We start from the raw sequence: 27,778 nt of genomic DNA, 5'->3' as shown, positions 1-27,778 counted from the left end.
CAGACCTAAAATTGTATACGTTCAAAACACATTCCAATGACTTCTCAATACAAAAACTGAGAGTAAAAGATGACATAAGGTTCTCCAATAATACGATTCAAAACAATGGATAACATGTGGCCAATAACACTAGGCCAATAATACACAATGAATGTTGTTATAGATAGAATCAAGAGGACAATAATATTATGGTATTAGAAGATGGACTGTTCTATTCAACTTAGCTCCCGGACCGCCTCAATATACTTCATTCCATTCATTTTGTTTATTGATTTGCGGCCATTTTATTTCGTGTCTTTGACTCTATGCAGCCATTGTTTCCATCAACTTTAGCAAGTTACATTTGGACTATATTTAGAACAAGGCCAACAGCCATTAAGTCGCGTGCTACAATGCATAGTGATACCGGACCGACAGACAGACAGACAGACCGACAGAAAGACCGACAGAAAGACAGACAGACCGACCAACCGACCGACATAGTGAACTATAGAGTCGTGTCCACGCGACTAAAAATGACATGATCTAATAGAAACAAAAAATATGCGCTGAAAATTATAAATGTGTGAAACCAAGGCAATAGGACAATAGGATGCTGAGCTCGCCTTGCCAAGATAGGAATTTGCAACAGTCCTTTGATCTTAGGATTAGCTGCGACATATTCATACTAGTTGTAGTTACAGTACCAAGTACATTATTCTCCGGGTTCGGTTTAGGGACGCGGAACTTCTCTTTTCACAACCGAACATAAAACCTTGAATCCAATGTATTCTGTTGTTAGATTACCTTTGTGAAACCTTCAAAGCAGCTGACTATGAAAACGAATGTTTTGTATTCGTTGGAATGGTCAGAATTATTTCACGAGTTAGATATTAACTGTTTTATTAATCCTATAAATAATAAAAATAATAAATAATAAAAGCATTTATTATGAGCCGTATATCCAATCAACGATTGCTCATAGGCGCAGTACATAGGTATAAAACCATTTTAAGAAATAAAACAAAGTTAAAAAGCAAGTTAAAAAACCTTACGACTTAAATCACATACAATATAAATTAGACTGAATACGGACTGAAGAAAGTTTCGTATCTTATGTATCACGAACTATATATTTTGTCCATTCTTTCACTGTTTTATTTTTAAATTTTTCTAAATGAGGAATTCCATAGATTTGAGATTATAAAGTAGTTATATGATATAGTTCTCATAATTGATTTTGTTCCCGCACATTTTAAAAGATATCTGACGCAAACTCGTGATGGCTCAGTGGATAATGATTGAAATCCAATAAAATTGATTGATTACGAAAGAATTTCGTCAATCGTCTCCTTAGTTTTTGTATGTTTATACTGTAACCAGCACAATAATAATTTGCATGATAAACGTTGTCATGACACAATGAGGTTGTATTTACATTGACACTATCAAAAACTACTAGATAACTTGAGACGATTTAATCAAATTCTTAACAACTCGGCAACTACGCAACCAGTCTACATCGTACGAGGAGTGTCGCATTAAGATAATAATCTGTTCTTTTACATATTGTGAAAATAAAATAATTAGGTGAGTAATGTTTTGTTTTTTACTGTTTGCTAATTACGTTAGAATTAAAATACGTTTTTATTTTATTAATATCGTTTGATAAAAGTGTTATCAAAGTATTGTCAGCGTTTTATATTGTTACATTATCCGAGGTTACACTTTAGTACGGGCAGAGAAAAACTTAAAATATTTTTAAAATACTAAATAACAATTTTGCTGAAATTCCCTGGAAAAATATTATACATAATGATATAGAAATTCGAAAAGATCGAACGGTCTAGCAGGGAAGAGTATAATTTCTGGTGCTAGAACAAGTTTGGTGCTTGGGTCTCCAATCTCTTATTCAACTGAGGAACTTAACTAGATTATTTAATTTACTATATATAATATACATTGACTTACAATACAATTGTAATCCTTTTTGTCCAAACTTTGAAAATGTGTTTCTTAGGATCATTTATGTGTTGCTACTATACTAATGTTTCTACTTCTATTCTAGTATATTCTAATTTAGTGAATAATGCTATTAGTACTAAGGCATTTTTTTTCATTAGTTCTATATGAATATATTAAATAAATTCAATATGAAAATATTAAATAAAGCAAAAATATTATAGATTAAAGAATATAAATAACACAAACAACTTTATTCGTATTAACTGCCAGAGTATCTTTTTAGAAATACGCTTTGCCGTCAAAACTGTTCTCAGTATGTTTATATTTATAATTTTTCAGATCATTAAGGATGGCCCGTATTATCAAAAAGTATTTGAAGATAATTGCAATTTCATACTGCTTATTCTCAGGTAATATTTTTACTTTTTAGAAATTTTTAATTTCAATAATCCATTGATCTTTATTAATTATTTGGCTATTTGATAACACAATACTTGTTAGATTGTGTATGTAGGCCTATATATTATTATACATTGTCTGCAAACACTTAAAGACACATATAATCTAAGAAACAAATCAAATTAGACCGTATATACATTTTACGTCAGAATCTCTTTCCCTATTTACACGCTCTTTGTTGTAAGATTGTTATAAGTACTTTATTCTCTTAAAGATGATTTATTTTGTGGTTTATAAGCAAAGTCATTAATCACTACTACAGCAATCTTTATAATGTTATTTTTAATGCACAGTTTTGAAAGCAGAGCAAACAGTGACAATGGACGTCACCGAGCTGGTGACCGAAGTAGAAAACGAAGGAGGTACCACCGTTGGGGAAGAACAAAACACTCCTACAGAACAGGGTGACGGGATGACCACAACAGAAGACGGCGGAGGAAATGAAGCAACTGAAACAACAATGGCAGCAACAACAGAAGCACGGTTAACCGAACCATGGTCAACCGATCCACAGCAAACCGAACCACCGCCAACTGTAACACAGCCAACCGGAAGTGGTGGAAATGACGACGGCAACACTGTTGGAACAACAGATAGTATGACAACAACCATGGGAAATGGTAATTAATGCTTATCATTTCTCTATACATTGAGCTGCTTTTTTTTGTTGCTAAATATTGGTTTTAAACTGCTAACAGTAATTGGTCATATCGATAAATTTCGAATACAAATGTATGTTTACATACATTCAGATGGCGCTGAGTTCTAACACGAATAATAATTATCATTATTGTTTTATTGATAATGTTCTAAACAATATATTTCAGATGGAACTACTGCAAACGGTGGTGATCCAACAACAGGTAGGTACATATTGAAATTTCGTTTTTTTCCAGTTGTCCATGTATATTGTCACAGAAATTGGAAACACTTGACATGCGCATATCAAACTCTATTATTACCACAATTTATCATTTACTGTAAAAAAAAAATCGAAAATTAAGCAACAACCAATAACCCAAATCTATGCCACCGAGCATAATTAGATAGCTTAGCTGGACTTCAGAGAGGGATCGAAATTGATGTAATTGTTGCCACAACACATGTCTCCAAATTTATTATAATCATATAGAGGGGAATATGTTTTTAATGAGTTGCTTTAGAATTTATTGTTTTATATCTATCTATTCATTTTAGCTTCAAGCAATGGAAATATTGGAGGGGGTGGTGGAAACAATGGTGGTACGTATTGTCGGGTGTTTTTAATGTAATTTATATACTGTAAGCCCTAAACTATAATGTTGCGGCAAACTGGCCAGATAGATACCCATCTGATTGGTCTAATCAAAGAACCTACCGTCAAACCTCGAAAAGGATTTCTTCTTTTTTTAGGACTCTTATTAGGTGGGCTTCTTTTTGAAATGGCCATTTTCTCTACGGGCTTGTTTTTGAGATTAATTTTGCAAACTAAAGAGTGGGATTCTTTTCGAAATGATTGCTGTAAATTTAGTGAATTTCTACTACAATAGTATGATTTTTTAGACATTCCCTGCTAATTTTAATATTTCCCATCAACACAGACGATACAAAATGAAATAAAAGTAGGCCTAACTTGGGAAACAATAAACTGTAAAATAAATATAAGGCTGGATTGTTTTGGGTTTTGAGGTCATTAATATATTTATATAAATGATAAACAACATAATACACATTTTTATCTATTTGGGGTTATTGTATGTTGGGCTGAACGAAAGAAAGAATTGAAAAGGTGCTGGGTAGAGCGGGGAAAGTAATTGGTTCGTCTGTGCAAACGCTTGACTCGTTCTACAGCGAACGTCTTGCCGATGTGTTCCATGGAAGACACCAACCATCCTCTTCATAACGATATTATCAGGGGCTTGATTTCGAGATTACTTTTGCAAACCAAAGAGCGGGGCTTCTTTTCGAGGTTTTACAATATATAGTTTTTTTTATCTAACTTCAAATATCCAATTTATATTTTACTCCACTTTACGACTGTTGTTGTAAAAAAAATCAAATTTATTGTTGGCATTAGGAAATTGCCCAGTAAAATAAAGATAGGACAGTCTACTAGAGTAAAAAACAAAGTCGCCTTGCTAAATCTTGATAAGCAAACATCCTATCATTAGATCAGTCAGGCCCGTACGCTTGGTGGTTTTGGACAGCACTGATTATCGATGTAAAACAAGAGAAACGGAATAAAATCTCCCTCATTTTTTAAAAATGATCTTTGTTTTTTTCGCAGACCCACAGGTCGTGAAACTAACAGTTACCGCTTTCAAAATTACTAATCCTGATGATGGCATTTTTGGCCTAGAAACTGGTCAGAATATAGACACAGAGATTTCAGTAGTTCTTCAGTCAGATTCAAATGGAGTATCTGGGGACAGCAACTGGGCATTTTATGTAGGCGTCACTAATACCTCGACAACATCATTTGATGATAGCGTTTGGACGATAGCCAGTGAAGAGGCTATGTTGGCACCGGCCACAGATGTCGGCGTCGATCTTGCAGCTGGAGAAACGCATACGTTTTCAACGACTGTTACGCTTTCGCTTGTAAATGTGACGGAGTGTGTCTATACACACGCCTGTGTTATGGTTGCACCGCATAGTGATGCTAATTGGTACCCGGATGCGGACAGTTCAGTCACCATAAGATGTGAGCAAGTATACTGTAGTGGAGTATCTCTGCAACTACACCTTGCTCTTGTAGCGGCTGTTATGCTTACTCACGTGATGCACAAAAATTTGTTTTCATAAGATCTCCCCTTTTTTGGAATCAGGACACTTAATAATTGTAATACGTATTTACGGTTTGTATAATCTATTGCTGCAACATGAGAAGGATAACTATTTAAAACCAGCGAGACAATGAGCGGCATATTTTCGTCGCCTCCAAATAAGCATAAACAAAAGTGATAAATATGCAATAATTTATGTGATTATTAGTAAAAAAAAGTAATATTAATTGAATTAATTCTAATCTAAATGACAATTGTTGCATTAGTATTAATATTTAATAAAAACATTTGTGCCTTTCATTTTAGGAGCATTTTGTAAATATATTTATTGCATAAATTCTCATAAATAAGTTCCCTTTTTAGCTGTATCAAACATTCAATTTGTGTGAGTTGAAACGTGTATTTTTATCTAGAGATGGGAGATGGCGCTGTCATGCGGACTACGAACACGTATTCGTTTTCGTAAGCCAGTCAAAAGAGAGGTTTCGCAACCTTACGAATACGATAACGAAAACGGATACGTCACACATTTGTGAAACTTTTGAGCTGATTCCCATTTCATATTCGTAAAGCGTATTCGTGTTGACGAATATCACCAGTCATATTCGTAACTACAAAACGAGTATAGTTTTTGATCTATTTTGCACATTTTGCATTTGAATCAGGAAATGATTCATGATTATAATATAATTATAGATTTATTAAAAGTAATTTACTAAAGTAATTTACTAAAATGCCAGATCAATTTTGATAAATAGCAGTTTTTAAAGTCCTCACTCGCTTTGATGTTACGCTAGGCCTAGGCAGCCAAGCACCAAGCAACACGTACCTGCGCTTCGCTCACATTTACCGCAGTCATATTTTGGACAGCGCCCTCAATATTTCGTTGCCATGCGAAACAGATTTTTACTGGCTTACGAAAACGAATACGTGTGCGTGACGTATCCGTTTTCGTTATCGTATTAAGCATAATTTATATATAGATTAAACAATGCATATATTGATTATTAATCTTACGGATTCGGCATTAGTAAGTTTTTTTCTATTCTCTTATCTCTATCTAGATTTGTAGAAATTATAATAAAGTATACATATATCTGGATATTTACTACTCCAATAGCAGTAGTGTTATCCTTCGCACATTATTATGACAGTTTACATTGTTTTCAGGTTGATCATGTAATTAGGATCAAAGATCAGTAAAGGGTTGATGTTGCTGTTTTCAGAAGGTGGCGTAGACGAAAATAATCTTTTCTCGTAATAATCTTAAGCTAAAAGAAATTTAGGGAAGGGATCATAAAAAAAAAGTTATATTGACATTATAACATAATACTATGTTAATAACTTTACCATTTCCAGGGGCCGAGGTACTTATTTTGTGAGAGTTGTGAAGCATAATACTACACATTTTCAACGATTTGGCTGATTTAGGCCTAATCCAATTAATTAAAAACACTATAACATGTATATATTTTGCATAGAAAGACAGTACTATTGTAGTAGAACAAAATGTACGTATAGTTTTTTGTTTATATCATTATCGTCATTCTCTATCAAATATAATATATCACTGAATATTGTTAGGCGCATACAATATTAATCCAACAAATACGATTTTTACTTTAATATCTACGAGTATTTATTTGTTTACTTTTTGTAGTTGACAGCGATAAAATACAGTATATATCAAAATATATGCCTAAGCTGAATAAAGTGTCAACAAAAAAACATCGAAAATAAGCTGCAAAAGTAAAAATAAAAATGCATTGTTGTAGTATTCGTCATACAGGGCTAGCTGAACAGATTTAAAATTATTTAGGAAAGTAGCGATGACGGCTTAGCGAGTTGGTACCCCTAACACATCATTGCTTCCATCCGGGCAGTTGCATTTTGGTTTCTTTCGACAGTCAAGCTTTCTACTTTTACTGCATTTTCGGCAAAACTTTTCACAGAATGTTTCTTTCCCTAAATAAATATTTATATAGAATATATGACTTATATGTTTAATTAAATGTTTAAGGTCTTAATGTGAAGATGTAGTTGAACACATTTAAAGACCACAACAATCTCGTGCGTCATTACACAAGTAAGGATACATCTTTTTCATCCATACTTATTTCTAACCTTTTTTCTATTTTCTGTTAATTCTTGGTTCTGATGTATGGGTATTTACATTTAGATCTAATTTTGTCTAGAATAATTACTACATTATTTTTTAAGTTGATTTTCTGTCATTTGAGGATAACAAAAGCCTTTTTCTACACCTCATTAATAAAACAACATGAAACAAACTTCTCTAGGCCTTATTAGAGAAGCATATTATTTTCTTTTCTAACTTATGTAGCCTACTTACATGACATTTTAGGTGGTGGGTTACAGTCACATGTGAAGCAGTCATTTTCGTCAATCTTGTTTCCATACATACAGGGGCGTTTGCATTGTGGTACAGGACAAACCTTTTCCTCACGAACTGAAAAATAAATCAAATACATTTATGTATCACGAAGGTCGTAATGTAAATTTTAATAAGTCTGATTTTTAATGCTTTAAATTATTGCATGCCCACGGTCACGTGATACTCTGTCACGTCAGGGGTATTCCTTGGTCGTCGATAGATATTACAGATCTTTCGATTTTCGACAACCGAGGACGGACGACCAACCTAGGTCAGTCAATCGATGAGTTGACGGTCATCGGCTGGACATAGAAACCATCAAACATGTGTCGAGGTGGGGAGCGAAGACACACGTCCCAATATCTTCACATGCGCACAATTAACTAATGACGTACTTTGGTCGTCGAAATCGAAAGCTCCTTATTATTATTATTATTATTATGGAAATTTGCTATCAAAATGGACAACGATGGTAATGATAATGAATTTTCTCCCAATTATTTATTGTTTTGTTGCTGGTAAATATTCAGTTTGTTTTTGTTTTTTTAAAATAATAATAAAAAAATAAAAATAAATAATGCACTTACGACATGTTGGACAAGCCCAATAACCAGCCCAGCACACGCTATAGTAAGGAAACGGAAAAAATGTTATTAGGCATAATCGTATTAATAGTTAGGCCTAAATTATTTATTATTTACCAACTATACCCTTTTGCCCCAACCTCACACCAACAAATAAATAAATAAAGAAACAATAAAATACAATAAAAATAAAAGATTGTGTAAGTTTATTTGACAATTTGTTTTAAATCACGATTTTATTACGTATGCCAAAAATAACAACAATTACCCTTTTCATTGTGGTATCTCTAATTTAAATTTTACATAAATTATTTTAAAAAATAAATTAAAATCAGTCTGTTCTATTGTTATTATAAAATTATATGTATAAAGCAGCCATCATAAAATAAAAAGACTTTGTTATAGGCCTATAATATGTTAGGGAAGTCAGTCAGTACCTTTTAGTCGCGTGCAACGCGACTCTACAGATCAGATCGGTCGGTCGGTCGGTTGGTCGGTTGGTTGGTTGGTTGGTCGGTCGGTTGGTCGGTAAACACTAACTTGAGTACGCGACTGCAGCCATGTATATATGGCCTTGTTTTATTTCATGATACTCGTTTTGCTTTACGGCAGTTATTATTAATGCTGTTGCCAACAGAAACTTTATAGCCGATAGAGTAATAGGCTTGGTACGATGAATTGTGCACGTTATCGTGCAAACAAAGTACTGTATTACTGTATACACTAAAGACTGCTACACACTAGGACGATAACAATCCACGATAAATAGATAAACATACCATTTTCTAACATAAAACAAAATCAATGAGGTTTTTTTTTTGTTCAGTTCATTCTAGATAAATAGGATAACCAGTATAGTAGCCCTACTTATGCTGTCTTTGATAAATTGATATCTTTTTAAATCCAATCAAATGACGTCATGATCAATTAAATCGTTGTACGTCACGATGTTATTGATCTTACTAATCATGACGTAACTTTATTGGACGTGTGAAAATATCAGTGAAAATATAATTTTCATCAAAAAGGCAGCCTCATATATTATTATCCTATATTTCTAGGATGAAAACTGTTTAGTTTTCTTTTGTTTTATGTAGGAAAATTGCATATTTATCCTAGTGTAAATGTGCCACAATAATGATAAACAATGCTAATGAGTGTTATGTTAATTACGAATGGTGCGCGGTGTATTAGGTTAATGGGTTACTAACCAATCCATTTTTAGTCGCGTGGACGCGACTCTATAGTTCACTATGTCGGTCGGTCTGTCTGTCTGTCTGTCTGTCTGTCTGTCTGTCTGTCTGTCTGTCTGTCGGTCGGTCTGTCCGTCGGTCTGTCGGTCCGGTATCACTATGCATTGTAGCACGCGACTTAATGGCTGTTGACCTTGTTATTAATACCATTGGCCCACGGAGAACCAGTACTGTAATCAAATTAGTAATCCTATAAGTAGACTACCCAATAATGACGTAAAATGTACTCATCCAATCGCGTCATATTAACAACCAAGTTACCCGGATGAGAATATTTACGACCAAAATTAATATGCATATAATTTTTTAATTCCTCGCTAATGGACTTAATTTAAAAAACAATAGATAGTCACTAATGGGTCTGCCTGTATTACTGATTAACAGTATCTGGCATTAAAATCTTCTCCATTAGACATTTCACTTAGAGTTAAATGTTGACTAGATTTTTCTGCTACACAGATAGGTTTACTTCAGATTGTGGATTGTAGTGTCATAAGATACTTTTTAAACAAATAATATACTAATATATACATCAATATAATATGTTCACTTGTTTTCTTGGCTGACAACCTTTCTCTCCCCACCCCATAATAGTTTACCCTACTATTGATATTATCAAGTAATGATTGAACCCCAGAAAGTTTGAATTCTACAAAGAGAAATCTAAAATTATTGTTTGTTGAATTAAAACCAGTAGTGAGAAGTCAATTGATCACTGTTGTAGGCTGCATGGCGGTTACAATCAGATGTACGCCTACAATCAAAGTGTGTCTAAAAGTTCTAATTGTGTTAATTTTACAGAAAATTTTATTTTAAGTGTATAGGCTAAATGAGAGTGAGTTTTTTAGGGCTAATTTATTATCATAATGTTTTTGTTTGCGTTTGAGAAACGTTTTATTTCTGCAGTTAAAACAAATTAACTATTAAATATTATTATCACTTGGATCTAAATGGATATACGCCGTTAGTTTACACAAATCCATATTATAGGGTGCTGTATTATTATGTCTGAATGTTTTATATAAAAGGCTGTTTTATTTGATGGAATTTAAAGGGGTTTTCCTTCTAAATGTGCATTTTGCGGAACCATTGGAAGAATTCTTAAACTTCCTCTTTACTAGGTTTGTGTTTAAGTTTGTTATTTATTTGCTAATATGTTATGAGTATTATTATGATATTCCGAAATAAAAAAGATGAATGAATACATTTTGAATTGATAACTGATAAGTACTGTAACTTACCGACTGATACCAAAATTCCACAAACTTTTAAAAAACAAATTTGCCAATAAATAAATTAATCAATCAATCAATTAAATGATGTATGTATGTAAACATGAAAATGAAAAATAATAAAAAAAAAACTTTAAATATGCCATTTTGCAACGTTAAAGTTCATCACTTCCGTAGAAAAACAAGCTTTAACAAATATGTTTTTTTTAGTCGCGTGGACGCGACTCTATAGTTCACTATGTCGGTCGGTCGTTCGATCGGTCGGTCGGTCGGTCTGGTATCACTATGCGCTTTAGCACGCGACTTATGGCTGTTGGCCTTGTTTCGATTCAATTTTTGGTCATAGTAAATAACAATTATGTAACATTAAATCATTCAATAAAAATTAGGCTTTTTATTTCAGGGGGACAATACATCTTTAATTAAATTTACCATTCAACAAATTAAAAAACAAACAAACTTACCAATCTCCACAATCTGCACCACTTGGCTTTTCATCCCCATCTTTGTACCATTTCTCCTCTAACTTGTCGTAGCAGTCCCATTCGCCTAAAAAACACGGGAAATCATTTTATATTAGGAGCCTATACGTGTGTAAACTAAACCAATTGCACGGTTTTAAGGACTTTATGGCACAACATGTTTTAAAACTGAGCATTATTATTTTAAGATATGAATAGTGTGATACAGACACGTTTATGTGTGTATTTGTTTTAACTAAACTTTACTTCTTTCCTAGAACCCAAAGAATTAACAAAACGATAGTATTTAGGACAACAATAATAATAATGAATTATTAAAACTGCGATGGAAAGCTAATAGTATCGTAAGATCTCACTTCTGATTTCTACTACAGAAGTAGTATTTGATTATTACATAATATAATTTAAAACCGTTGATTATTAGTTAATACACGTAATATATAGTAATTACAATTCAATTCAATAATTCGACAATAATTAACGTAGGTCCGTCCCGCTTAAGCTGATTTGAAACATGTTAATGTATTGGTAGGCCTAAATGTTCAACGAATGTGTTCGTCCTTTTCGTTTTAAATGGGCCTAGTGTTTAAGTTTACATATACTTTTGTTATTCCAATGTTACTGTATTTTCCAAATAAATTACAACTCGACGCCTAATCTAATCTACTTGACTACGAAGATTGATGAAAACTGTAAAATATAGTAACTAGTAAATGGTAAATATATTTTTAATTTGCTTGTTATGAATATCTGCAAAGTTGTCTCATCAAGCGATTGTCACAGGGAAATCGTGTCATTAGCTATCAATGTTTACATAAATATCAATATCACCATTTATCAACATTACGTTTTGTCACAATTAGACTTATTATTATTTAATCTTACCTTGTGCAAGAATGGTCGAAAGCGAAGCTGCCGCAAAAAGAAGAGTTGCCAATATGTACTTCATATTCTTTCCTAAGTCCTGTTCAGCAAACATGCAATAATACCATCCAAAACCAAAACTCGCTGTGATATTGTTAAAACTGAGAACGTACTAATAAAGGTAATCTGTCTGTGTATTTCCAGCCGGCTGTTGTGATTGGAGGAAAAATGTGTATTGCGTAATCCGGTAATGGGCATTAATTAAAATTTCAATTTTTGAAACTGTAAACAACAAAAAAAGTTTTCATTGTACATGTTAAACACTAGTAAGTAATAATAATGTAGTTGAATCATTATATGTGCCTATATTTCCTATCATAATCACAGGCAAATTTTAGGTTCAGAAAGAGAGAAGTCCTCCATTAAAGGAATTAACATGTTAGGGGATATTTTGCAACAGAAAAATTATAGTTAGAAAGTGCAAATATTATTCTTTTTATTTGTAATGAAACGTTTTATTTAGAAAAAAATAACATAGCATTTATTTAAGAGAGTTCAGTTGGTTGATGAATAAGTCAAGTAAGTCTGTTGGTATGAATTAGCGTAAAATTGCTTTTATTATTATTTCCTTAGATAGGGATAGGTGATTTGCTGACCAATACAATCCGTTGTTAAATAATTATTTGTTTTTGTTTTGTGTTTGTAGGCCAGTCCATTACCGTCCCATAATACAACATAAAGTAGGCCTTTTTCTGATTAGCATAGTTTAGATGTCTGCTGTTTGTAGCGAAACTTTAAGCTACTGACTAACCAGGTATTGTGCTGTAAGATGTGGAATACGAGTCAAATTGCTCTTAGACTATTAAAAACACCATTAATGCGTTACCGAATCAATCCACCGCAAAGATCATAATCACAACATTGATGCATATTCCATTGTGCGGATTCATTAAATAAGTCCCCGCGGATCTACTGCATTCATGTTGAAATACTAAAGCAGTCAACTCAACGTTGTTATTCAGGAGGCTATTACATTTCGCTGTTGGGAAATCGAAATTACTTTCTATTTTTTTAAATATAGGCCTAATGTTATCTTTTATTTTTAATTTAAAACATATCCATACAGAATAACATAAGTCAGAAATAAGGTCGTACAATTGGTTTGCAATCATGGTCTTTGTAAAATATCCTATCTTAAAAAAAGAGACGCTAAGCTACAGAACAAATTCTAATGACAAATTTCTAGTAGGCCTAATCGTCTTATTTTGATACAATTAGTATTAGGTGAATATGAGAAAATGTGTAAATGTTGGTATACTCTTTGTACAAGAATAATAGTCGTTTACTCAAGTTGTAGTATAACCAAAATCTCAACGTACTTTGCTTTTAACCATTCTGTTTAGGCTTACTTATTGTAGGATAAACACCAAAACAAGGGGATTTGGCCGAGGTAAACGAACATTAAACCGATCAGTTAAAACTTAAACTTTTGTATATATTCCGTCTAGCCTAATGTTCCGAAATGTAAGCTCACTGTTTTTTGGTGACCTGAGAATTTTCCAGACTCCATCTATGTTTAACAATTCCTCTTCCGGAGTCGAGTCGAACCCGAATTCCCATTGCGAGACCTTCAAGATCAACTGTTATATATAGAAATGTACAATTTATGTTAAGCTGTTTACACTGAGTTGAGGAAAACCAGAATTAAAGTAAATAAATAAATTGGCATAGAGAGGAATATGAACCAAGACATATAATACCAAGGACTTTAATATTTATTTTTTATTTGCCGATGCAATCTCAATCATATACATCGAAATAGAGGGATGACATTTTAAGATGATAGTTAAAATGGATTTAAATGCAAGTTGCAAGTTTGGAAATTGGATTCTTCTGGCCAAACTTCTTTAATGAACCATTTGAATCTTTAGGCATTGCCTTTAGAAAGTAATGTTGTTTGCAACAGTTCTAGGCTTATAAGATGAACATGAACATCTTAAAAATGACCATATAGTATAATAATGATTTACATGGATTAAAAAAAAATCTGAATCAACTTTAATATCATAAAAGGCTTTTAGATACGTCATACATAGTCAATTATCGTGGATCACTCGCCAAAGCCATTTTAATCTAGTACAAATTAGGGAGGCTTAATTTTAACCTTTTATTCTGACGTAACAAAATTTAACTTTACGTAATAACATACATTTAAATCTATTTTTAATTAATCAATCCCAAACGTGTAGTGTTGTTAAAATATTTAACGTCAACCAAATGCTTACTAATTAAGTCTAACGTAAATTAATGGAATGGAAGCTATTATAGAAGTTACAATCTGGGACAAAATCTAAGGTTAGCTCATATAAAGTATAATACCGAAATTTAACTAAATATATAACTTAACTTATAACTAACCTAATATCGAACCGAGTCAATTATCAGTTGCACATTACGAAAGTTAATATGTTAATCTTTTTAATTAAGCGATATTATTTGTTTATAACAAAAATAATGTTGACGTTTTGAATTTGTACACACTCCGAGAATATTTTTTTGTACGTTTCCGCTACTGAAACAAATCCAGATGTATTATTTTATGTATGTAGACACATGTGGCCACGGATTACAATAGTAAATTATTTACTGATCTATCAGATAGGTGGTAATCCTGAACAGGGGATATTTTGTCTACCAATTCAACGGGGTGACCCCTTACTTGTCTCGAAAAATGAAATGGGTTCTTTAAAGTGTACACGGACAAACTGTGTACACTTTTTATCCGAGAAGACTTGTTCTAGTACTAGGAGCGAGGAGTCGGCCTCGACATTGTTGGCTCTTTAGGTACTGTAATAGTACGGTAAACGGCGCCCCTGTCGTAACCACCGCTGGGCCATTTGTCTCGCTGTGATCTCTATTATCCCGCCCATGGATGATATTGATAGTCTGTCCATCAGCTTATTTAATAAATTGAAATGTATGCCAATAAGGTAACGATTTTGTTGGCGTTTGTTGATAGTTATTATTCTATTTTTGTAACAATCAAGATGTTCCTTTTGAATGACCGAATTCTTCTTCTTATTTCTTTCCAGATACACATTTACTAGATTCAGAGATAAACGTTTGCTTTGTGTACATATGAAATGAGTTTACGATTGTTACGTTTTATATTATTATTTTGATAACATTGTCTCACAATGTTAATCCTGATACAGAACAGTTACAGTAAGTGTAGACATACGCTTGTTATATTGTCTTAATAAATAATATGTCGTCGTTTTAATTCTAGAACAACAAAATACAAATTCTATAAGATATCAAAATACAAAATTTATTTCACATAATTATGTGGTATTATAATTTCCATGATAAAAAACATTGCCACTAAAGAAAAGTAAAAATCAGCATGATGGAAACACGATTATCAGCAACTGTAGTGAAAATTACATGCACTTAATGTAGTCCATTTGGAGTCTTAGAATAATTGATTCTAACTTCGATTGAATGTCTTCCGCTGTTGCTCTGATGGCAGGGTCTTCAGTAGTACATTCTCTGAAAAAGAGTTTCTAGTTTTTCTTCACAGCATGCAGTGAAAAGTGGAGATATTCCATTAATTATCTGTCCGATTGACCAAACATCAGAAGCTTTAGAAAAATACCCTCCTCTTCTCCAGCAATTTCCATTGGCAAACTCTGGCGCAACACATTTATTATCGTTCAGGATTCGCTGCGGTTGATTTTGGTCGTAGGCGACCAAGAGAAAGCCATCGTGGTGTATTAGCATTGCAGGCAAGACCAACATCGATCACTTTTGCAGCAACACTGAACAAAATATATAAATTCAAGTTTAAAAACCGGGACTAAGATTAACGAAACAGTGATTTTTACAATAGAAGGCCTACTATTTGAACATTTCGAGAACGTATTTGTCTCGGCTTTACACCATTGCAACCTACATCTCTTTAATTTAAAAGTTAACAAATGATTGGTTTGTTCGGTATAAAATTTAAACAACAGCAAAAGTACCTTTTTTGTTCATTTTTGTATAAAAGAACATTCCTAGGTACAATGTCGCAATGGAGTATGTCTTTTTCGTGCATTTTTCGAATGCCCTTTACGATGTCCAGAAGTACATTCATCCACATGATGTCCCGTTTTCTACTTCTGCATGTGAACCCGTCGTTGTATTGTGCCTTAAACTCCTCAGTGAGAGTCTGAGAGTACTTGTTCTTTTTATTCCCAATAAATTCCATAATGATGTGGTAGCCATTTTGATTCTTACAGACACCATATACATCTGGAAACTCTAGAATTTCACGAAGTCTGTCCATAAACTGTATGAATAAAACATATTTTTCTTTCATTTGATTGTAAATATCTGCTTAATGAAGACCACTATAATTATTATTTTCTTTTAGTCACTGATTTTTCTCGATCGCACACCCCAAGCAATAGTAATTTTATGGAAATCTATATAACAACAATAATTACCTGGAGTTCTTTGGTTATTTTCTTGTTCATTTTCCTTTTCTTTTTTCTTGAGAATGGGTCCTTATAAGGGAAAGACTTAACTGCCACTAACTTTTACTTGTCACCTTCAGTAAGTGTCATGAGGTTTACTACGCCAAAAGAACCAAAACCAAGACAACTCGGCTTAGAATCTTGAGGATTGGAGATTGGTTTCAGATTTTCTTCATCGATGTTGTCTAAATATTTACAAGCTTGACGATCTTTTTGGAAAATCTTTCTTATTTTACGTCTGGTTGATTTCAGTAATTATTAAAATTTAATTTATAGTTTGTAATACTATATATTAAAGTACGTTTTAAACAAAATGCAATTAATACTTTGTTGTGGTTCAGAATTGTCATCAAGTTTGTCGGCAGTCTTCTCTGTCTTAGTTTCAGTGTTTAGATGTTTTATTTTATTATCGCAGACAATTTTCTTTAAACCTTTTAACAGAAATTAAGGATAGCAATAAGTAATTCTAAAGATTGCCATAGTTAAGCTTTTTTCCTAATTACTGTAAAGCTCAACATTTTCGCGGCCCTAATTTTCGCGATTTTACATTTTCAACTATTTCGCGACCTTTTATTTTCATCATTTGAGATTCGGGTGTAATTTGTTGAACTAAATTGGCGAATGTACTCTACCACATTATTGTTTGTTTCTAGACAACAACGAACGGACGCGACCCCGGCCGGATGGATCTCTCTGGGAGAGTATGTTGTTCAACTACCTGTGCTATTTGGCTCTCCATCTCCTCTGCTGTCAATTCTATCTGTTTTCTTTACATCAATTGGCTTTCTTCCTAAAGTAGAGAAATAGTCTGCCAAATTGAATCTTCTTTGAAGCAGATAAGTGGTGTCGGCATTATGTACCGATGGTGATGGACGGCTCCTTTGATTTTGGCACACTCGTACTAATGGCAATAGGTTTGATGGCTTCTTGGATCTTGCTGCCATTACTACTGCTCTTTGTATCTATATTACAGATAGGCCTATTGTTTACTGCTACTCTGATGAGATCATCAAGTATGTTGTTGGGTGAAAAAAGTGCAACGTTCTTAGAACTATCCATTGTTTGTTAAGTTAGCTGAAATTCGTTAAGAAAATTTAAACCTTATTTGTTTTGTTCTTTCTTTGTATTTATATCTGGACTTTGATTTCGTTATCATCATTGAATAGATCTGTTCATAACATCATACATTAGGCTAGGCCTAACATTATTATAAATAATAATCTTCCTGTCACCCTGATTCATTTATTTAAAAAACAAAAGCTTACCAATTTAATATTACTTTGAAATAATTTAAGTAATCGATAAAATTCAATACGATTTTATGAGACGATTATCGAAACGATGTTACTGGTTTAGCTTCCAGCGAAGAACTGGTGTGGTTTGTTTGGATATGTGTTGTTATAGTACCTGTAACCAAGACACGTGCGTCGTATTCGAAACTCATACGCACGCCCGCATTATTCGTACCGCCCCCTGTACCGCACAACGCGCAGTGTCACTTTTGATGACCTCAAAGTTAGTCCCCATTCATGAATACAAGCCCTATAAAGATAGAATAGCTGGCTATATTATATCTATGGATTACCTACATAACCTTTGTTGTTCCCAAAAACATGAAAATTAATAACATCAGACTTTGAATAGGCCATTTTTGCAGTTGAAAAAAGAAGAAAAATAATGATGAAAAGACACAAAAAAAACCCAGTTACATTTAACCAAAAAAACATGGAAATAATTCATCTACAGTTTGACAGACAATTTGACTATTTTGTTGCTTTAGGCCTATATATAGGTTTTCAGGCAAATAATTTCTAACTATTATGTGACATTATAATGGCATATTTAATAAGGTATATAACACTGTAATACGATGTTCAGGAAGGAAATTTAACTTTATAGAAACATCAAGAAGACAGGAAAACCAATTGATGTTTAAAAAAAAAATAGAATAAAATATCACGATTGTAATAAATTAGGTAGGTTGTTTTTATCATGTTAAGCAATATCAATAAGAAAATTATAAAATAACGTTGTGGTGTACGGTATGTTCTAACTCAATGAACAATAAATAATATAAATTAGATTATTCTATTATTTACTATTATCAAGAAAACAAAATGGTTAACACCTTTAAATTAGTGTAACAACAAAATAAATATATATATATAAAAAAAGAAAGACAACTAATTCGGCAATTAGACTAGGCTATAATAGCTAGGGTACGATGTTTTTTACCAGATGGCCTAGACAACTAAGCATAGGCCTTAAGCGTGTCTACTACCAGGCAGTATATAGTTTTGTCTTTATAATTAACCATAGAACGTATAATCAAGACAAGAAATGACTGGTTGAACGTATTTAAAGTAGTAAGTAAACCCTTTCTTCTTGCTTGCTTGCCTTGCTTTTTAAATTTAAAAGTGAACGGATGAATAATTTTGAATGAAAATTGTATTTTTCAATTATTATTTAAGAGATGATTTTCATATATTTAATAAAATTGATATTTAAATGGCCTTTTCTTTGTTTAAATTTGTAACCGCATATTTTTTTCATGCGCTTTAGAAAAATAAAACTGTATTTTGTTTATCTATGACGTGTTTCTTATGCCTAATGTTATTGGATAACGTGCGTGTCACTTATGGAAAAAAGATAATCGATATCGTATATTATCGGCTCAGTTTTCAAAACCCAGAAAGTTCAACAGGCGATTGATTGAAATATCAGTTTCATTATTGTTTCCCGTGTCTTATACATGTATGAATACTCGCCGCCATTGTTGTTTATAGCAGCCGATTCGGCTACTGTCCATAGGCGGTATCTATTATAGCAAGTTATCCACGTTGCTGTCTGCATAAATGCTGTACTTTTAACACCGTACAACAATTTACAATTATTTTCTATTATAAAAAATTACTTCCTAAATATACTAAACCTAACCCCTCTAAATAATCTCCTTCGACTATTAAAAATTTGAGAATAAAAAAAAATGCATGTCCTTAATAGACCTTGAACTGAGGGCTCCAGTGTGCAACGTTAAAGCCTTTGCCACTAGACCAAACATTTCATTTACTCTATATAGCGCCCTCTATAATATATGTATGTTAAAATTACAGCATTTATGCAGACAGCATACACTTTATAAAACTGCGGATCCCCTTTTACCACGACACCAAATAATCAATCGGTAATTGCTTCTGGTTAGACCTAAATGTATTTTCAAAATGTAAAAATAGCATACTTAATCTAATCTAGGAACTATAAAATTAGATTAAATTACCTCCATGGTATAATTATTATCGGTCTACCACCACCACCACCACCACTAAATGACACCGATTGCAGCGGTTCTGAATATAGTGGCAGGTTTTTCGGCACACCCTAAAATATTGGTATTTGTTTCTCAACCCACTACGTTTTTAACATAACTTCAATGACAGTTTGTATGATTATTATTTCTTTGGCATATTATTTTATGTGATAATTCAATGAATATATAACTGTATGCTTTTTAAAAAACAAGAATAGGCCTACCACAGATTGCATGCAAGTCACTGAAGCGTTTATTGCAAATCTGATCTGTGGTTGTAACGCCTATTGTATACACCCACATAAGTAAATGATCTTCCACTGAACTTAATCCATTGAACTTCTCGGCTTGTTACTTTTGTGTAACATATATATTTTGGAATATTGCAAAACTTGTACAGTATTACGAAAGTTAGAGAAACCATTGAGGAAATAAAAAGTAGAAAGGGTGTAGAATATACTTTTCTTCGGACGCATGTAAGGAATTTACTTTGACATTGGAATTGCTTGTATATTACATTGCTCTTTGATTTGCATAAATTAATATTCAAGTATCGACCTCCACGGAAGAACACCACCGACGCCAACCTAATATGGGTAACAAGACAATATTGTTGCCGCTGTTGGCATTATTATTTACGGTACGTGTTTTTAATTAAAAGAAACATTCTAAAACGTTTGATTGCCTTTGAATCTTGAATGCCCAATATTTAAAGACCCCTTCCCTGCAATTTTGGACGTTTTTTGGAAAATAATACATATATATCACTTTAAAAACATTAAACCATGTCATTCCTTGTCTTAAATGTACGTTTTATGGTAAATTATGATAAAAAGTGAGAAACAATGCACTACCTAAGTAGCTCGCGGCGATCGACCTCTCGTGGACGGTCTTAGGCCTAGCCTAGCTAGGCTTAGTTTTGTAGGCCTAGCTGGTAAACATCGGTAACGTACGAACATCGTACGCTAGCTATATACCTAGCCTGACGTTGTATAGTTGCTGCATTAAATGTCTTTCTATTTTTGCCAGACTCCGTTGATACAAATTGGGGAAAACCCGGTATTTTCGCTGAAAAGTTAGGAGTCTTCCATTTGTTTTGGCCTCACGATTGATCGAAAAGTGGGCGAATTACAGGTGAAAAACAAAAATATCAATCCGCGCGCAATGCATTTTGGGATTTATAGCGGGCCGCTATAATTAATAGAATCGACTTATTTTTCACATTTTTAACCTTTTAAAGACGAAAAAAGTTATCGCAATAGGACCATATAGTATTATTTTTACATTAAATATAGTTTGTGATCTTAAATTAGATCTAAAAAACGTAGGGAAGGGGGGATTTAATGTCCAGTGTATCACTGAATGGTGAAGAGTTCTTCTATGCCTGTAAATTTATATATCTATAGACATTTATTTGTTGATTAAAATAATATTCAACATTTCTAAGAGCTAATTCTATCGATGTTAAAAGCAGTACATTTTGTTTCTTCAATGAATTATTTATTTTTTTGTTTTTCAGTTATAATTAAAAATATTATTCCTAATATAATTTCTGGTGACCCGTTAATTGAACACACAACTTCACATGCTATATCATCGTCGTTTATTATTGGTACAACGGCTGGAAGTGATTCCTTAACTGGCTCAAACCTATGGGCTTTGGAATTCTTCATACGAGATTCTGCCAATGTTCTGGTGTCAGGAACGGAAGCTACTGCCACCCTAGTAAATACCAATGTTGGTGTGACACCAGGACAAACATTTACACTTCAAGGAACAGCTAATTTGAATCTTGAAATTAGGATTTGTTCAGAATTGTCAATGTTTTGCGCTACATTGACGTCACAAGGCAGTTTTACCTTAACTCCAGACACTGGATATGACACAACTGTGTGCACTGCTATAGAATGTCAAGGTTTGTTAAGATTTATGTTTGATTTTAGTTTACGGTATAGTTCATTTTCATAAGCGAGTCAATGGCGGGTGTCTAGAAAACTCGGATCTCAGATATATCTGAGTTTTCTAGACCTAGAAAAGTCAGATATATCTGAGATCTGAGTTTTCTAAATCTGAGTTTTCTAGACACCCAGTCAATGGCCGAGCGGAGACAGGGGCGCCATTTACCATACTTAAAGAGCCAACAATATCAGCAAGCGTTCGAGGCCGACTCACTCCTAGTTCTGGTGGTGAAACATTCTCGGATGAGGACTACAAACCGTAGGTCCAGTGTAGACAGTTATAACCTCTGTGCACTTTAAAGAACCCAGTTCATTATTCGAGAAGAGTATACAGTAGGTGGTTAAAATAGCCCCTGTATTAGGGGGATTATTACCACCTATCTGATAGGACAGTGATTAATTTACTATTAATAATCCTTGGCCACATTACCTAAGACATAAAATAAAATATAATATCCACATATAAACCAGAGAGTTGTACAAATCCTTTAAATCATATAAAATTATTCTGATAATTACCTTCCGGGACATCCGTCGACAAATTGCAGTACCTTGCTGCGTACATACAGTAGCTATTATTCTTCCTATCAGAGATATATGGAGGTACCTTTAGGCCTGAGTGGCCGAGCTCACCACCATAACAATAATATCACACACAGACTTCAAGGCACTCCTCGACCATTGTTCTGGTGGTGAGCTCGACCACCCAACTCACCATAACAATAATATAACACACAGACTTCAAGGCACTCCTCGACCATTGTTCTGGTGGTGAACTTGGCCACGCAACTCACCATAACAAAAAACACCTTGAAAAGGTTTTATTGTATACCAGTTGAATCATTTTATTTTAGAAAAACAGTGCTTGTCCCAAATGAGATGAAAAGGTGGTAGTTGTCCTGATAGGGAACACCATGGTCTACTCAATAGGCCTACTTAAAAATACATACGATTTTTACAATCAATACTTTACTCATCTAACTTCTAAAAACATGATTTGCTTAGTAACTAATATTTCTTTGAACCAGTTATATTCCCCCACAACGATGTTGACATGAGGTACAGTCAATGATGCTTACAGTACTGTAGGCCTACAGAGCCAATCACAGCTTAGTTTAGTGTAGTTCCCTAGTAACAAATAATACGACAGAATATACTGTATGTTTATTCATCCCTCTTGTGCTATCAAGTATAAACTGTATACAATAAACTGCTGTTGTATATCTATCTATATATCCTAATCAATTATTAGGTATTTGTACCATCATTTGAAATGTTTATATTTCTTTAGGTGTGGTCATCAAAAATGTTTTACCTGCTCAAACTGCAAACTCACCTTTGGTTCAAGGAACTAACAATAATGATGTAGATTTGACTGTGACGTTGTCTTCTGACACATCCTTTGCCAGTATACAAGGTAAAGTTGGATTTTGGAGGTATAAAATTAGTTATTTGTATACCTCCATAGTTGGATCATTCAAAATATCATCTAGACTGCAAACCTACAGTAGAAAACCTCTTTTGTTACAACCCTGTTCAGGAGACACACTCCTATTACTAAGAGGAAATTCTTCTCTAAAACGAACAAGGGCCAATACCTATAGCATTGTATTTGAAAAACACTTTGTTAGTTCCGAACATAGTAGTGATGATATACTGTATATACAAATTAGATTAATAAAAAACCTAAAAAAAAAAAGCTATGATAATATAAGTAAGTAACATACACTTTACAAAAGTAGTGCAATGATCAAATTAAAAACTATAAAAATATTGATTGATTTCATATAATTATATTTATAATAAATTTAAGGAACTGGTCTGTGGAAAGCAAGAGGCTTTTTGAATTCAGAAGTTGATGGAACTGGAACAAGGATTCAAGACCAAGATGTTGACATGTTGACGTCAGCAGATTACGGTCTGGACAATAATGGAAATTCAGTCTGGCCATTGGTAATGAAAAACATATATTTTGATATATTTCTACCTCTCATTCCTGTTTATTGGATTCTCCCTCTGAGACATAATAAAATATTATTTTATTCTTTATATAACTCATTTCTGGTTGGTATGTTTAAGTTATTGTGAGCAATAAGACATGAAACTGTAATGGTCCACATTCACTTTCAAGGACTACCCTATAAAACGGAAGGTCCCGTGTACACAAAATTGTTTGTGTAAATTAACCTTTTACTATATCTTTGGAGACCAGTAGGGGTTTACTTACTTTACCCCGGTTTACTAGTTCACACACACACACAAACAGACAGGAGAGGCCCTGAAATGACAGCAATGAAATAATGAGAACCTTAGGGGAGAAGCATGTACTTTGAAAAGTCACCTGGACAGCATTTATGAGCAATGATCATTAGAATGGCTCTAATGGATATATTTTTTTCAATTTTACAGATACATGTAGACTTTGACCTTACTTCTTTAAGTTGTTCGGAATTTGATTATGTGTGCATTGAAGTTCAACAAGGCACAAGTCCATCCCCAGCTTTTACTCTTGGCTTTACACCAGACACAGCTAACATTGGCTGTGCTCAAATACAATGTACTGGTAAGTATAGTACATTTAGCTACACATTGAGCATGCTTGATCTGAGGGATCTGATGTGCAATGTAATCTTTCTGTACAAAAGCCCAAACATTTAGTTTTATTTTTCAGATTGTGTTGGTATTTTCAGGCTTTTTGTCAAACAAGATCATTGTGAAATGAATAAATACTACAAAACTGTTGAGAAAAGGCATTTACTTATTTCTTTGGTTATTGCATAATCATTTTCTTGTGTAGGAATTGTAATCAATGCTGGTGCAAGTTTGACTATCAGTGCAGGTTTTTTGGAAGATCGATCAACAACCGTTGCATTTGATGTTACCTATCCTACCAGTAATGCTGGTGTAACTGGTAACAACTTATGGCAGGTCAACATTTATGCCAGTGCTAATGCTGATGGAAGTGGTACTCAGCAAAGTGCGCAACAAGTGATTCTATCAAGTGAGTTAGTAGGTCCAAGGCAATCTAACAACAGGACGATGAGCTCGTTTTCCAAGATAGGAACTTGTAACAGTCCTTTGATCTAATGTGTTGTTAGATTGCCTTTATCTGTATTACATTTCAATGAAACAGATATATTGATTAAAACATTGACATATGTATAAACGTATATTACTTATTAAGCAATGAACTACATCAAATGACAATTTATAGTAGTAGTAGTTTTAATGGGGAACACAGCCAACCCATATTCAGTAGAAAATTTGATGTTGTGAACAACTTTTCAAATTTCTTTCGCCTAGTTAACTTTGGATTTTATTTCTATAGCCGCCAATGCTGGAATGGATATAACAACTATTGGAGATACTTTAAGTCTAACAGGTTTAAGTGCTACTATGGACTTTAGTAATCTTTACTGTGCAAGTGGCAGTATAGACTATTTGTGTGCAGTTCTGTCGAAATCTAGTTCTGCTAGCCCAAATTTTGAACTGTCAGCAGCAAGCAATGATAATAGTGAATTCACAGTTTGCACCCTGGCTACTTGTTCAGGTAAATCAACCATTCATAACAATTGAACATCTTAGATTTAAGGCGATATAAATACTGTACTACCAAACAGGTTTTTTTTTCATGTTTTACTAAAGTTTTTGATTTTTTTACTAAATTAATGTATAATACTATTAGAATAACTGAAAGATAATAATTTTGTTTCCACCATTTTTGTGTACAATATGCCCTCTATCTGTCATTTTTTATAAATCAAAAAGCAGTTTACTGAAAAAATAATATGTGGGTATTTGTGGCTGGATCTCCAAAAAATACAAATACAAATAAAATAAGCTAAATCAAAACAATTTTTCATCAACTGAACAATTTATTCTAGGTGTATTAATATCAAGTGTGACACCAACCTCGTCTGATAGTATTCTTCAAAATTGGGCTTCAACAATCTCCATTAATGTTGGTCTCGCAATCAGTAGTTCTGGTGGTAGTGTCAGCGGTACTGGTCTCTGGGATGCAGTAGTCTTCACTAGTGCAGATGATACAACAAGAACACCCATTGTTACTGCTGATGTTACTGTCAGCACTGCAGCCATGAATGAGGATGCTACAGCTGGCTCTACTAGTACCTTGACAGGAATCACAGCAGTATTTGATCTGAATGCTACTGAATGTGTGGATGCTCCGTTCATCTGTGTCAGAATGGTAGAAGGATCAAGTTCATCTGTAGATTTTGAAATTGATTCTAATAGTGTACTTGAAGGATGTTTTGTTCCCACTTGCTTAGGTAATATAGGCACTATTTTAAGTGAGTATCTTTTTAATAGTTAATGGGCCGCTCAAACTTTAAGCAACCTTAAGTTAACAATGTTAATGTGTAACTAATTTTATAATAAATGTCTCCACCTTCTCCTTCTTTGGCCATTTCCTGGCCATCTCGTACTGTTACATTTTAGCATACTAACTTCTGTGGGCTCATCATTGAAACCTAAGCTAAAGAGATGCAATCACGAGAACACTACTAGGCGGTCTCTCTTTTATATGTAATGTTTGTAATCTAAATGAATCAACCTGCACATAATTAGTTGATCTTAATATTTCTTTTCCCTTAAATTGATAACTGGTCATAAGCTTGATAACTCAGTCGTGATGTTGCCATTGTGAATGTTATCCATCCAATATCCATAACCTATTGTCAGATATTGAGGATCAAATTCAATACAAAAACTTCAGGTCAAAAGTCACAGTATGGGCAGGTATTTGCACGCGTATTCGCACATCACAATTTCATAAAGCTAAAAATCAAAGACCGTTTTGGCACTAGATTGCTGTTCTTCATACCCTACCGTACGTGATAAATCACATGAACTTTGAATGTTTAAAATCGAAACACCAATTTTCACCCATATTTTCAATTATGTTGCTCAAATAATTATATTAATAAATAATAAATTTCATAAACTATATTAAATGTCTTATAATAACCAAAATAACCTATAAATCGTCAAAGGAATTATGTGTCGTTGTTTCTGTTTTCTGTATGTATTTTAGTGATATGTTAAATATTTTATAGAAACAACAGTTCCATGTGAAATACCGGTATGTAATAGCACAGTTTTAAGTATCGGAATGTTCTTTGTTGGTATTTTTGTTGGCGCTTTTGGATTTTTTACTGGATTGCTGATTAAACAGGTTTGTAATATATTTGTAACCGTTTTTGTCTATAGTAAAAGACTGGTATATTTTGAAAAAAATCTAAAATTGTTAGTTAGTTAGTTAGTTAGTATATAGATACATTTTAGGCCTTCAATATTACAAGATAATGAAATTTCACACAATAACACATTTTTATCGTTTCTGTTCAGTCAAAAGACAAACTGAAAAATTGAAATGATAATTAATGAACAATTGAAATATCTAAACTAATTACTTCTATTTTTTGTTTGTTTGTAGAAAATAGTCATTGAAAACCAAAAAACGGAAAAAAGAAAACAAGATGTAAGTATTTATCGTATTGATTTGTATTGTTAAAATAAAAATCTCTATGTATCATTTTATATTTCTTTTTTGTCTACAGACTTATATGGACTATACGATAGACACAGTTAACAAAAGCCAAACTGATTTACAACAAAGAGTAGAAGAATCTGTCTATGTTAATGTTAAGACAGGAAATAAAAAATAAGCTTACTTTACAAAAAAACTAAAATAATAAGAATAATAATGGAAATTAAAAAACAAATCAGTAATGCTAATCCATGTACAGAAAAGGGGATTTGAAGAGTTGTCAAAAACTGTTAACATGGTGTATAGTACGATACTGAAATTGTAAACATGTACTCAATATATTACGGTGTAAATAATGTGTAATGTGTTAAGGCAACTTAAAAAACACAGAAATTACAAAAAAAAAACACGGCAAATTAAAAATGAAACACCACAGCAATTTAACAAAAATACCATGGCAACTTAAAATGAAACACAACGACAAATTAAAAATACACAATGCTATT

At 33.1% G+C, this 27,778-nt stretch overlaps 4 protein-coding genes across 4 annotated transcripts; 2 read left to right on the top strand and 2 right to left on the bottom strand.

Moving 5' to 3' along the window:
• The first annotated feature begins 1,478 nt into the window (after window positions 1-1,478).
• On the top strand, window positions 1,479-5,624 carry LOC144844993 (uncharacterized). The gene is made up of 6 exons (XM_078702113.1): window positions 1,479-1,569; window positions 2,284-2,354; window positions 2,697-3,023; window positions 3,231-3,266; window positions 3,601-3,645; window positions 4,670-5,624. The coding sequence occupies exons 2-6, from the start codon at window positions 2,294-2,296 to the stop codon at window positions 5,185-5,187; spliced, it is 987 nt and encodes a 328-aa protein (XP_078558239.1). The 5' UTR covers window positions 1,479-1,569; window positions 2,284-2,293; the 3' UTR covers window positions 5,188-5,624.
• Window positions 5,625-6,782: 1,158 nt separating this feature from the next.
• On the bottom strand, window positions 6,783-12,153 carry LOC144845151 (uncharacterized). Its single transcript, XM_078702307.1, has 5 exons — window positions 12,000-12,153; window positions 11,097-11,181; window positions 8,151-8,188; window positions 7,522-7,638; window positions 6,783-7,133 (listed from the first exon to the last, which is right to left on the bottom strand). Exons 1-5 carry the CDS (start codon window positions 12,091-12,093, stop codon window positions 7,006-7,008), a joined length of 462 nt encoding a protein of 153 aa, XP_078558433.1. The 5' UTR covers window positions 12,094-12,153; the 3' UTR covers window positions 6,783-7,005.
• Window positions 12,154-15,640: 3,487 nt separating this feature from the next.
• Window positions 15,641-16,547, bottom strand: LOC144841126 (dual specificity testis-specific protein kinase 1-like). The gene is made up of 3 exons (XM_078697359.1): window positions 16,469-16,547; window positions 16,004-16,311; window positions 15,641-15,799 (listed from the first exon to the last, which is right to left on the bottom strand). The coding sequence occupies exons 1-3, from the start codon at window positions 16,496-16,498 to the stop codon at window positions 15,688-15,690; spliced, it is 450 nt and encodes a 149-aa protein (XP_078553485.1). The 5' UTR covers window positions 16,499-16,547; the 3' UTR covers window positions 15,641-15,687.
• Window positions 16,548-21,148: 4,601 nt separating this feature from the next.
• LOC144835084 (uncharacterized) lies at window positions 21,149-27,450 on the top strand. Its single transcript, XM_078690119.1, has 10 exons — window positions 21,149-21,191; window positions 21,325-21,720; window positions 23,055-23,180; window positions 23,577-23,716; window positions 24,173-24,326; window positions 24,561-24,764; window positions 25,092-25,313; window positions 25,648-26,052; window positions 26,839-26,957; window positions 27,343-27,450. Exons 1-10 carry the CDS (start codon window positions 21,149-21,151, stop codon window positions 27,448-27,450), a joined length of 1,917 nt encoding a protein of 638 aa, XP_078546245.1.
• The last annotated feature ends 328 nt before the right edge of the window (window positions 27,451-27,778 follow it).

The sequence above is a fragment of the Antedon bifida genome, chromosome 1 (genome assembly GCF_963402885.1).
Source record: "Antedon bifida chromosome 1, ecAntBifi1.1, whole genome shotgun sequence".
NCBI lineage: Eukaryota > Metazoa > Echinodermata > Crinoidea > Comatulida > Antedonidae > Antedon > Antedon bifida.
This window is presented reverse-complemented; position numbering and strand designations above follow the sequence as displayed.